The sequence below is a fragment of the Tauraco erythrolophus genome, chromosome 1, assembly GCF_009769465.1.
Source record: "Tauraco erythrolophus isolate bTauEry1 chromosome 1, bTauEry1.pri, whole genome shotgun sequence".
NCBI lineage: Eukaryota > Metazoa > Chordata > Aves > Musophagiformes > Musophagidae > Tauraco > Tauraco erythrolophus.
This window is the reverse complement of record NC_141465.1, coordinates 9,317,057-9,329,838: the sequence shown is the minus strand read 5'-3', so window position 1 is coordinate 9,329,838 and position 12,782 is coordinate 9,317,057. Positions and strand designations below refer to the sequence as shown.

At 42.2% G+C, this 12,782-nt stretch overlaps 1 protein-coding gene across 1 annotated transcript in view; it reads left to right on the top strand.

The window, feature by feature from the left end:
• ABI3BP (ABI family member 3 binding protein) overlaps positions 1–12,181 on the top strand; it is a 167,968-nt gene extending 155,787 nt beyond the window's left edge. Inside the window, exons 57-61 of the mRNA XM_086622839.1 lie at positions 3,023–3,102; positions 4,634–4,663; positions 5,824–5,985; positions 9,906–10,019; positions 12,066–12,181. Of these exons, the coding sequence (XP_086478965.1) occupies positions 3,023–3,102; positions 4,634–4,663; positions 5,824–5,985; positions 9,906–10,019; positions 12,066–12,181 (502 nt within the window). The remainder of the gene's footprint in view (positions 1–3,022; positions 3,103–4,633; positions 4,664–5,823; positions 5,986–9,905; positions 10,020–12,065) is intronic.
• The last annotated feature ends 601 nt before the right edge of the window (positions 12,182–12,782 follow it).

Sequence of the window (12,782 nt, the reverse complement as noted above, 5' to 3'; positions counted from 1 at the left end):
TTAAGTTCTTGTTTTGGTCTTTTTATAGAGTTAGAGAATTGACGGATCCAAGTTCATCGACTTAATTTTTTTTGGAAACGGGACTGTTTCCTGTGAAGAATGTTGCCTGGTGCAACTTTAAGTAGGGCGTATCAGCTCTTGAGGACAATATATTTGTATAAAAATCAGAAAAATACATACATTTGTTTCAAAATCCTCCGCCGTCTTCTCCAGATTTTCTGTGATTTTCTGCCTGACAGAGGCATGTAAATCCAGCTTGCAAAATCTGTGAAACCCTTACATGTTCAGGTGAGGTCCAGATATGCCGAGTGTAGATCTTTATCTTTAGTTCACACTTGCCTGTGTCGTTACGTTCCGAGTCCCTGCGACTGCCCGGTCCAGTTCTGTAAGAGCATTTCACCTGCTCAGTTTTTGTCTTTTCCTTGTAGCCAATCCTACGGAATCAGTGAACTCTAGGTCAGAAATCCCAGGCAGTGCTCTTCATATTTCACTTTTGATTTCATACAATGAGACATAAACAGATTATTATCATGCATAAGGTCAAACCATAAACTCCTAATAAAGCGACAGAACATGCCATATTGAGCTATCAATGATCAAAGTTACAATAATAGCTCTAGATAAGATGTTCCTGCTGAGAAGTAAGCAGGAAAACTTCTTTGGAGTCTTTTCTCTCTAGGTGTGCATTAATTTGTCCAAAACGAATCTTCTAGCTATTACTTTAAAACACCCAATGTATTAGCAAATCTTCATTTATGCTTCAGTGATTCTTCGGAAGGAACCTCTAACTGCTCTGCTACAGTTAGTTCTTCGGCTAACGACCTTTCCTGCTAGGTGAGAATACTTCTTGACCAAATAAGTTACTGTACCACATGCCCAGTGAGAATATTAACTGCTCAGATAGATACAATTTTTAAAAGCATGCATTTGTTTAAATAACTTGAAGTAGACCATGAAGAAGATTTTTGTGTCTAGAACTTATTGTTTGATTTATTATTTATTTAATGTCTCCCTCCTACAGTAGGGTAATACGAGTTGCTCAAAATGGTCTTGCAGCATGTTTGAATAAATGTTAGGATTACCCCAAATAGACTTTTTAAAGCTCAAAAAAGCCCATGTTTCACTTAAAAATGTCCATGAATTACCCACAATGCATCTGTTCAGCATACCAATCTGTGTAAGTATTTCCCTTAAAAAAGAAAAGAAAACCCAAGAAATAAAGGCAATTGCTTATGTAAGCAATTTCAAAGTTAAATATTGTCTTAGAAGTACTGTGGATGGAAAACAGTTGCTTGGTACTGGATGATTAGTCCAGTGAGGTTAATTAGCAAGCTGTTCAGGTTTTGCAGGAGCCAAGAAGCAATGAGAGGTAATCCAAAGTTTGGATTGAATTATTCTGTCTCTTGTAGGGACTTGCAAATGGAGTTTACAAACCTCCAAGCATTGCAGAGTGGTAGGGGTTTTTTCTTCAGTAAATTGCTGTTTGGAAGCAATTTCAGCAGTACATTACAATGCTATGTTATAGCCGTGAGCCACCGAGTTATCGCTGGTAAGTGATCCTTCACAAGTCAAGAGCTGGATGTTTAATTGGCACTTCTGGGATTCTCATTTTGCGCTGTGTTTAGTCTCTAAGTTCGGGCCCACTTTCCAGGCCTTTTGACTCCTGTCCTGTGGATCTCTCTTGCTGATGAAAAAACGCGTTGTGTTAAGGGATGTTCACCACGTATGCACTCAAAGCATATGAAAAATCTCTCTGTAAGTGGCACACATGGGACAGATTATTGCTTATAGCTCATGAGGAAGGCATGAAGAAGGTGCTGTTGGCTGGGTGTGTACATGCTACTCACCTGGGTGCTCTGGCACGGAGGGCATGCAGGTCCTACAGGAGAGCACTGAGCCAGTGCTGAGCAATGAGAAATTCCCAGGTGCTTCCAGCCTGGAGCCAGGGGAGCTGAGGAGCAGCTTGCTGGGATAGTGTGTGCTGGGAGAAAGGAAATACAGAGCCTATTCTTAGCTCTGCCCTCGATGTAAGATCTTAGCTGTGTCCAGCGTTCCCGTTTGTAACTCTCTTTCCTGCCTCATCTGTCTGGTGTCTTCTGTGTACCATTTTTAGGTTTGCAACTAGCTTTCAATAGCCGTTTACCTAGAGCTGCCGATTGAAAGTGTAAGTTTCAGCTGAGCTGCAGAGTTAGAAACCACCTTGTCTTGCCTGTCCATCACTGTTAATCAAGTATTGAGGGATGGGAGCCTGAAGCAGAGGAGTCTGGCTTGGATTTTCTTCTTCAATCTTGTTTTTTTTTCACTGTGGCTCCCCACACATTTTTCACTGTGGCTCCCCACACATTTTCACATTTCACTGTGGCTCCCCACACAGCTGTGACGAAAAGAGATTGTGAGGTAACTGCAGTACAGACTGGTGTTGTGCAACATCACTATAAAAAGATGAGAAAGAGACGCTGCACAACATCTTTTCATTACTTCATATATTTGCTATTAACATACATTGAAGCAATTGGATCTTTGCCTTGGCTGAGCTGCTGTCCTGGAAGACATGCTCAATGCTTCACCACTGGCCCTTCCTGTCGCTGTTAGTGGGCCTGAGAGGAACTGAGTTGGAGGTTTGTGTTCTTATGAATGAAAAATGGGCAAATAAATAGCAACGTGCTTTACCCAATCTCTGCTTATCAGATTGATTCTGACCTCACCCGAACTGCTCCCTTGGCCAGAACTCAAACTGCATATGTGGGAGGAGACAGACTTGCACCAGTGGTGCGTCAAACCAAACACTAATAGTACGTGTGCAAAGAATTATCGAAAGGATTGGTAAATTATGTGTTCAGAGAGGCCTTACACAGTTAAGACAAAGAATATCTCAGTGTTTTCGAAGCAAGAAACGAGACCTTTTTGTTCTTCTCCAGGCGGCAAGTAGCACTACAAGGGGTGTGTTGGCTGTTCGCTTGCTCCAGATTCTGAAAGGATGCTTGGTTTGCAAAATTTTCATCTCTCCTATTTAATTCCCCAGTTATGAATTCCATGTGAAACCTAGAAATCCTCTTGGTGAAGGTCCAAGTAGCAATGTTGTGGCGTTCAGTACTGAATCAGGTAAGAAATTCCAAAGGTCTGACCATCATTTACAGTGGCTGTAGTACGCATGATTGTGGGATATAGGAAAGGCTTTCTTGCTGCGTTTTGTGCATTTGGTCTTGCTCTTTACTATCTCCAGATTGGCTTTTTCCTACTAAGCATGTTACAGTAGTGCCAGGAAGGTCAGCCTGAGATCAGGGCTATACTGTGTGAGGACAGCAGAGACTCGGACTGCAGGAGGAAAAAACAGGAGCATAGAGAATTTGTCTGGTGTTCATTATGAAGAAACTAGCTTTCTCCTTAGGGAAGGAGAAGGCTCAGTCATTTAAGATTAATATTCCTGACCTTTTTTTGTCCATCAAACTCATTAACAACTTCAGGATGGGGAACGTAAGGTTTTCCTTTGGGCTGCTGTGTTTAAGGGCGCTTTTGCTACCTGTTCAGTAAGGCTGCTGTGTAACAGTGATGTCTTTTGTCTGACATAAGGATTGAGAAATAGCAGCTGGGAAAAGTCAATGTCCCATTATGTCCTCTTCCATCCTGTTTACTCTCCTGTGAAAGAGGTGTATACAAGCCTGTTTTGACCATTGGTTGATTCCCAAGTTAAGTCCTATCTGACTAAGAGGTGAGGCTCAGGGAGTGCCTTTGCTTTCCCTATTCCAGTTCCCCATGAGGCTAACTACGGTTGACTTGTTGACTTTATACAAGCAAGATACCATCTTTTGTGTAGAAGCGTTTATTGCTTAATAGTACTTCAGGACCATATAAAACACAAAATTGATTTAGCCTTTTTAAAAGAACTTTCTTAACCTGAGCCAGGTGTAATAATATAATAGTCCTCATCTAGTGCTGTCACTGATGGATGAGAGTTTTGGCTGAGCAAGGGATTAGTCAGGGAGGAGTTCAGACTGTGACACGCGTTTAAAAACTGTGAATACACTCTTTGTAATCCTAGATTGTTAAAACTGAAAAAAAAAATTATGCCAAGTGCAGTTTTCATGAATGACAAGGCTTATGTTCTGTCTCCTATTTAGCTTGGACAGATTAAACAGTCAGTTTTATTTTTTCTCAATTGCAAACATCCATTTCTTGCTTTTGGGCTTTCATAACTAAGTTTTGTGTGGCAGGTATTACAGAGGGGTCCTTTTTATTATTTAAGTTTCGAGACTGAAATTTTAAAAAAGATGCTGTAGAATTGGGTTTCAATGGTTACAGGTTTAAGCTCTGTAAGATGAATAAGCTACTTCACACTTTTTAAGTGAGTTAACAGCACAACTCAGAGGATACTGTTTACCTGCCATTGTGTTTGACTGGTGTTGTCCCATAAGAAAACTTCTTTAAAGGCTCATTGATACTGTAATTTCACATAAGAAATTCATTTTTTTCATTTAATTTAACACAAAAGTGAACTTTGCTTCCAAAACTCTTTCTGTTTCACAAATTACAGCTTATGTCAACTGTAGAAAATCAGTTACGAATGCTTTTCCGTTGAAATATTGGGTAAGTTCATTTTACAGTGACTGATTGAATGTTTGTTTTCTTTCCCCAGCGGACCCAAGAGTGAGTGAGCCAATTTCAAGTAAGCCTTTTATTTGTAGTATAGTGTCTTCTGATCAGGAGGTTTTTCAGAAATGAGATAGCATAATTTTATGAGGAGGGTGGCTGTACTGCACCAGTTAAACGAGTTCTAGACTCAGACAACGTTCACACATGATTTCACTCCTTCCACCCACACCCCTGGTAAGGAATTCATGCCAGGCTGCTTGTTCACCTGAGCGGAACGCAATCAACGTGATGTGGTGCTCCCCTGACAGCTGGGATGGTTTCAAACCAATGTACACAAATGAGCCAAGGACAGCCTCATATTTTCTCAGCCTTGTCATTAAAGCAAAAGAAAGCTCTGTAAGATGAATAAGCTACTTCACACTTTTATGTGAGTTAACAGCACAACTCAGAGGATACTGTTTACCTGCCATTGTGTTTTAGAAAAAATTTTCTGCTTCTGAAGGCTTGATCCAGGTCTGCTTTAGGCCACTTATAAGGCTCTTGCTGTCTTTGAGATGGCAGGGGAGTTGGAACTAGATGGTCTTTGAGGTCCCTTCCAACCCCTAATCATTCCATGAGCCTATGATTCGGTGGGAGGTGGACTGAGCTTTTGAAGAACAGCTGAGATCACTCAAGCGAGTTGGGTTGCTTTTTGCATTTGTAATGGACGTCACTTTGACAAACACTTTGAGACACTGTTTCTTTCCACATAACTCATGACACTTAATTTTTAGGTCTGTTTTCTTTAAATCACATACAGTTTGCTGCAAGTTGACTGTCCTGGCTCGAACCTGCTGAAGAACAGTGGCTGTATCACACACTTTGTAAATGAGAGTTTTGCCGACACACAGACGTTGATTGTCCCCCTAGCAAGGTCCTAGAATGAATTTGTTTCAGACTGACACCACACACAGGTTCATTTATTTTCCATTTATTTCTGGCTGAACATTGCCGCTCCCCACGTAGCAAGCCTAGTTCTCAGCACAGGAGCAAGCAGAGGCAATTTACTGCATCAATCATATGTGCACCCTTTGGTGCTTCTCAGAAATCTCTTTCATGCTCAAAATGCAGGTGACTGGTGCTGTGGTACGTTCTGCTCCTTCAAGGTTTCTAATTCTATTTACCTGAATGTATTTGTTGTGCATAATTTTGTATGCAGCATCATACTTCAGCCTCCTTCTTCCTCTCCTGCAGTGGGAAAGGATGCTATCTGGACTGAAATCCCATTCAATTCGGACACCTATTCAGAATGCAAAGGGAAACAATACGTAAAGAGGACTTGGTATAAGAAGTTCGTGGGTGTGCAGCTGTGTAATTCTTTGAGATACAAGATATACCTCAGTGATTCACTTACAGGTGAGAGACGTTCAAGTCCATGTTGTCCACATTATGCACTCCTTAAAGATATCGTGGTTCCAGAACCTGAGGTTTAACAAGATGGGCTCTGCTGAATTGTGATCAGGTATGTTTAATCTAGTTCATAGAGTAATCATAAACATTAATCTTCTTGTGCTCAGTAATCATCGATGTGCTTGATACTGAATTTTCAGACTCAAGAGTTACTTCTCTGCGGTGATCATCTGACTTGCAGTACCTGTTAGTATCCCAGGGGTCATACAGAAAATTGATAAAGATCAGGTCTCTGCCAGCGAATAGCATATATTGTAAAGGTGCCAAATTTGTACTTAAAGGGCACTCTGGGATAGTTCTTCATTAGAGGATTAGGTCCTAATTTTAAACCAGGATTAGACTCATTCATTCCCATCCCATTGGGTAAACATCTGGTTACTTTGTTACTGTGACGCTTATAAATACATGGTTTCAACTCTAGTCAACAGGTTTTACTCACCTGCTTTGACATTTTTGTTTTTGTTTGTTTTTTTTTTTCACATTCTCCTGTGAATTATTTTCACATAGGCTGTTTATAATGTCTTCACCCTCCTCCCCCCTTTTTTTTTTCTTATACTATGTTTTGTCACTAACAGCAGCCTCCTGGCCTTATCTTCTCAAGTTTTGTTCAGTATGTTAAGGTCACTAGAGCGTGATGTATTTAAGACCTGAATCAAGTGACACATGCTGTGCGTAAGCTGGGGAGAAGCAGCCTTTGGAAAGTGGTTGTCAGTTAATTGATACTTAAGCAGAACCTCGTGTCTCATGGAGATTGCACAAGCTATATCTAGAAATATTTTGACTTCTTGTAATCCATCCTGAGCTCCTGGCTTTCTTCTGTATGAGGTCTTTTATCAGAGCTGCATAGACATCTCTTATCACAATGATGTTAGTGTGGCATCCAGAGTGCAAACAGAGCTGTGTATGGGAAATACACACCTTTGAGTGCAGGTTGAGCAGTATGTTCATCACATTGGATTGAATTAACTAGGAGAAATGGTGGCTGAAAGAATCAGCTGTCATAACGCAAAGCTGCCCCATCTCGGAGCTCAGCACCTCGCAGGAGCAGGGCTGGGCTCTCTCTGTGTAGGAACACGGAGAGAAAAGAGCAGGGGAGTGTAGGGCAGCCCATGCCCATATAGTTTGAAGCTGCCCGGCCTCGCGCCCGGCACCGTTCTCCTGTGAGCAGACATGAAAGGAAAGCCCTGTCATTAGTAGTAAGTACAATACCTCCTATGTAAACAATGGCTTGGCGATTAGGTGAATAAAAAATAGTGTTTTGAACAGAGGTATCATTCATTCAGCTGTTGCTGAACTAACCAGCTGGGATCAAATGACAAACACTGGCAATGAGGCACAGTGTATCGCAAAACCAGCCAGTCGAGGAAATAGCAGTGCTAATCTAGCAGCACTAGACTTCACCCCTAAATCAAGTGAATTGACACTGCAGTGAAAGCTACTTCAATCTCAGAAGACAAGTTTAATATATCGGGAGCCCATTTTCCTATTTTCATTAGATTGTTTTTGTTCTTGCTGGAAGGGTGGTGATTTAACTTGGCTGGAGAAAGATGGTGGTAGCCACGTTGTATTCATTATACTTGCTAAGCCTGGTTCTTGCACTTGAGTTGTTGCAACCAGCGCTGACTAGTTGTCACAATATTTGAAAGAACTGAAATATTTATGTAGAAGGAGAGCTGCTCTTCCCCTGCTTCCTGAGTGAGCCCGTCATGGCACAGGCCCCGATATGTGAGTGAGAGAGTGTTCAAGTGAAGCCAAACTGTTCTGATGTGTTTCACTGTCACACCTTGTCTCACCGTCCCCCAAAGCCAGCAGAAGTGTGTCTGCCAGCACCAGCCAGCTGGGCAATGTGTGCCGAGGTCTGAGTTCCACCTTGCCCTGAAAATATCTCCCGAAGCTTCACTGTTTAAGTCACATAATGATCTTGAAATTTGGGTGTGCTGTACAAATGCTGTCATATAAGGCAGCCACCAGCCATATCTTTGCGTGCTTTTAGCAAGAATTTATACTTCTCGTGTTGCAGAATTCACAATGTATAAAACAAAGATGGCGTCTGATTTTCATAAGACCACCCATAAGGGAGCACTGGAAAAAAAAATTGACTTACTTTATGCCAGAATTGTTGTCCCAAAAGAGAAAAATGAATCCAGTCATTTGTTAACTAAATGTTTTTAAGTGTGTTCCTTTATTATGGAAAGAATTGGGCAGTAAGAATTTAATAGTCACTGAGAACGCTGCTAATTTATGCGTAGCAATTGTTTGAATTATGCATAGGTTACACTGTGGGCCAGAAGAGTGTGTGCATATCTGCAAGTTACTGTTCTTGTGTTAGCCATAAAAATATCTGGTTAATTCTGTTTCTCATGAAGAAAAACTGATCTGCGTTACACATGCCAGGACTGTTCTATAAACCAGCATCTACTGCTGACCTCATTTACAGTTCTCCAGAGCAGTCACTGTAGGCATTCCAGAAAAGCAGACCACCTAAAAAAAAAAAAAAAGTATTTATTGAGGGGAGGAAAGAAATACATTCTAAGTGTGACCTTCAACAGCCATGGAAAAAAAAAAAAATGCTGTTTTGGGCAGCCTGAATGTTCTTAATTTCAGACCAAAAAATTGCTGAGAGGAACTCCCTCTGACCAGTTCTCCTATGGGAAAAACATGCCTGCAGCCAAAACTAGATAGTAATAAATAAATTTTCTGAAGCTAGAGAAGAACTACATGCACAGAGACCACGAACCAGAGGTGAGCATTTTTGGCAAAGTATTGATCACGTCACAAAATGAGAGAGTTTATTGGTAGGCTGCTCTTTTACTAATTGCACGTTAGGGAGCAGTATTACAAGCCACCTCGCCACCTCTCAAACAGCCAGACTGGCACAGATTCAAGGCTACAGGACACCCAACATCTAATGAGTAACTGGAGTTTCTGCTTAGCTTATGCCCGAGTACTGAACCTATTTCTAAATGCTCTCACCTTCCCTTTGAACCTCACAACCTAAGGATGAAGGTATTAAGAACAAATGCTGTGGAAGGAGTTTAGAAAAATACAGTAGGTTTATCTGAAAACCTTTCCTGCCAGGGCCTGGCAAGAGAAGGTAGCATACTTTCCTCCGTCTTCTGAACTGAATTTTACTAATGTCTTGCAAATCACATCAGTAAGGAAAAACATCTCTCTGTCAAAACTCCTTCACTGTGAGTCCTCTCGTTAACAGGGTAAGCACAGCCCCGAATGTCGGCACTCGCTGCACCGGGGCACTGGAGACCTGCTTTTCTACTCAGTTGCAGCCAAGCTCCTGTCCAGCAATCCTGCACACCGGTACACGGGCTCGCTCCGTGCTCTGGATAAGCACTTACTGCACCGAGGTCATCTGTTTGTTAAAGGATATCACTTGCACATACGTGTTGTAAAAATAAGATGATTTATAAAACAGGCCTTGGCTGCGTTATGAGGTGGGCTGTAAAAACAGCTTTGAAGGTACCAGGGGCTTCCAGACAGGGAACCAAACCTGCCCTCCAGTCAAACCACCAGCAAAGCTTACCTCATTTTGATACAGTCAGGATGAGGTTCTAGGTAATAACAGGATTTCACTCACTGCGTGAAAGGTAGAGAGGAGAAAAAAATACATTCAGGCATGGATTTTGGCCAGAAATGGGGCACTTTTTTCTGGAGCCACGGGCTCTGTCCTTGGAGAAGGCACATCATGTTCAAATTACAGCTACAGATCCTGAGAGGAAAAGAATCGTAGCATTCACCTTGGCTTCCCCACGGAGCGAAGAGCACAGCCCATTGCCTCTGGTGCTTTTTTGGAAATAACCCTCACTAAACTGGATATGGATTTTTCAACTTTGCTGTTTCTTTACTTTCAGGAAAATTTTATAACATAGGAGACCAGAGGGGCCATGGAGAAGATCACTGCCAATTTGTAGACTCGTTCTTAGATGGAAGGACAGGACAGCACGAAGATCTACCAGTCAAAGATGGTAATTCGTTACGCCTGTCTCCGTAGCAAACCTTGGTGATTTGTTTCTTTTCCTGCCAGTGGATTCAGCGCCCACTGCTGGGGTGGGCAATGGAAAGGGGCTACCAGCTGTGCAGGCAGAAGAGGGTCAAAAAGTTTTTGAAGATGAGCAGTAACTTATTAAAAGAAGGTTATGACTCAGGTTCTGTTAGGTAGTAAACAGCCTCTCTCCTCTTTAGAACATTCCAACAGATTATTCACAGTTGGTATTACGTATTTGAACCCCACCACAAATTTGAGTTTGCAGAGAGGCATGAAGTGTTATGTTCAAACTAGCAAGGTTGATTTACGGTGCAGTAAATCACCAGTTGGGCATTAAACAGCTTTGTTTAGTGCTAATGAGAAACTAAAAAGTTATTACTGGAAAATACAATTCATGCTGCAGTAATTCTGCGTGCACTAATTTGAACCGGGTGCCTGGAATTCCAGTCTGGTCTAAGTGGGCATGGGGCTGGATGTCCCAAACGCAGCTGTGACCTGCCTGGATATTTTTCACATGTTGCTGAGGCTCAAGCATAAGAAAACGGTATCTCTGTCAGCTGAACTCCTGCCTTGCTTGTTTGCAGCAGTGCCAGCATGAGGTGTTCCGTTCCCGTGAGGCGTCAGAGCACGGGCTGTAGTGATACGTGCACGCCACGTGTGCCGTGGAATATTTTACTGAGAAAAATATCAAAACAGTTTTCAGTACAGTATCAGTGTATTGACCAAACCTTCCTGTCTGTAGTGCTCCATTAACAAAACACCTCACAGAAGTACTGAAATGCATCAAGGTAGGCATGCGAGATTACAGTGAAGTGCCTAAATCTTGCACGAGTTTTTCCAAAAACAAAGTAGGTGAATGATCTGACAGATGTTTGCTTATGTGGCTTTTATTTTTTTTTAAAGAGGACTTTGCTTTTTCTTTCCCAATCAGTGTTGCCCATTTGTAAAGGTATTTTGTTTGTGTAAGAAGTTGTCTAAATCCAATTTGGCATTGCCAGGACAGCAGACCTCTCAGTTGTACCAGATTCACTTTTTAAAAAAACATTTTATAAATTAAAAAAAAGAAAACTTTTACATAAAAAGCTTGCTACTCCAGCTTAAAATACATTTAAAACAGATCTGTTTTCAGCAACTGGATTTAATTCAGTGGATTCATGAGCTGTATTCATTTTTAGAAAAAACACAAAACAAAAAAAAAACACAACAAAACCAACAATCAAAACAAAACAAAAAAAAGCCCCACCTCTTCTGTAGCTTACATTTCTAGTAAATGAACTGAGCAGAGGAAAGAACAGATTGTCCATGGCTGCTCAGTTCCTCCCTGCCTGCAGCAAGTTGAATTCTGTTCAAACCTGAATTAACTACATATATTTGACCTGAAGTGCAGGGAGGGCATCGTGACTGCTGCTGTGGAGTAGTTGCAGAACAATAGAGTGTGTGAGTGTGTGTGTGTGCATGTGTGTGTACATCTGTGTGACGCACACGCTTTAGCCACACGTGTTCCTGGTGATCAGGTTGGATTCAGCACTAATTGCTCACTCTGATTTTTAACTTAACGTTAGCTGTTTGAAAGGGAAGCATCTGTGGTGTCGTACAGCACAGATTTAAGGCAGGAGGTGTGATCTTTCGCCTGGGGATGGGCAGCTGGTGTGACACAGCCCCAGCTGGCAGGTGTTGTTTGGGTTCACCGGAGCATCCCGGCTGTGGCAGTGGGGACAGTTCAGTCACGGTAACTTTGCAAGCAGGAACAGCCTCCTGCTTAGAAGAGAAGCCAGAGGAGGCACGGGCCTCTCCCTGCCAGTGCCATCCATGGGTGGGTGGTGGGAACACCAGTCTTGCCTCGAGGGGCAGTTGTTTCGGGCCACTAATCGATGTTGGGGCAGCAAACCACCCTGTTCGTGGCAGATGGGTTAACAGCACCGTGACTACGGGTCAGCTGTTAACTGAACTGTACGCAGGTGTCATGGGGAATCAAAGGAAGGTCTCATCTGAGGGCTTCATGCAAACAAAACTCTCTTTGTTCCAGGATTTTTCAGGGCAGTTCGGCAGGAGCCTGTCAAATTTGGAAAAATAGGCGGGGAGACTCACATTAACTACGTTCGCTGGTACGAGTGTGGAACATCAATACCTGGGAAGTGGTAGATGCGACACAAACGTGGTGAAAAGGTCCCGCACTAACTGCCCCCTCCGCCTGCCCGACGCAGGCTCCAAGGTGGAAATGTTTATGGGATGCCTGGCACGTAAATAAGTTTGCTGATGTGCAAGGGTTTATGCAAGTCTAATGCCAATACTGCATTAATTGTGTAATAGCGTAGGCTGCTTACTGTAGTTATCCAGTTTTACAAATTTGTTTTTAGATTTTTTTTTTAAAAAAAAAAGCCAAACAGGCAAGGGACATGTTGTAGGATAATGCATAGGGAAGCTGGCTCCCTATTCCTGAGGTATGGTTTATATGGTATTTTAAAAGATACGGTGTGTATGTTATTTATCACAGTGTTGTAAGAAATGTTTAAGGCACAGTTACGGCAGAGCTGGTCGTGGAACGCAACGCGCATTAGTTTTTAAATATTCACTGGTCATCTTATAACACAAGTGCCATAAGCTACCTGTCCCGAGAGAGCTTAACGTCTCCCCCGTCCTAAATTATGGAAAAGACCCCGTAATTTTTAATATCCTGCAACCAGTACACTTGAAGCGTTTTCTCCTTACATGTACAAGCAGTCTGTGCTCCTGCCAAAACGCT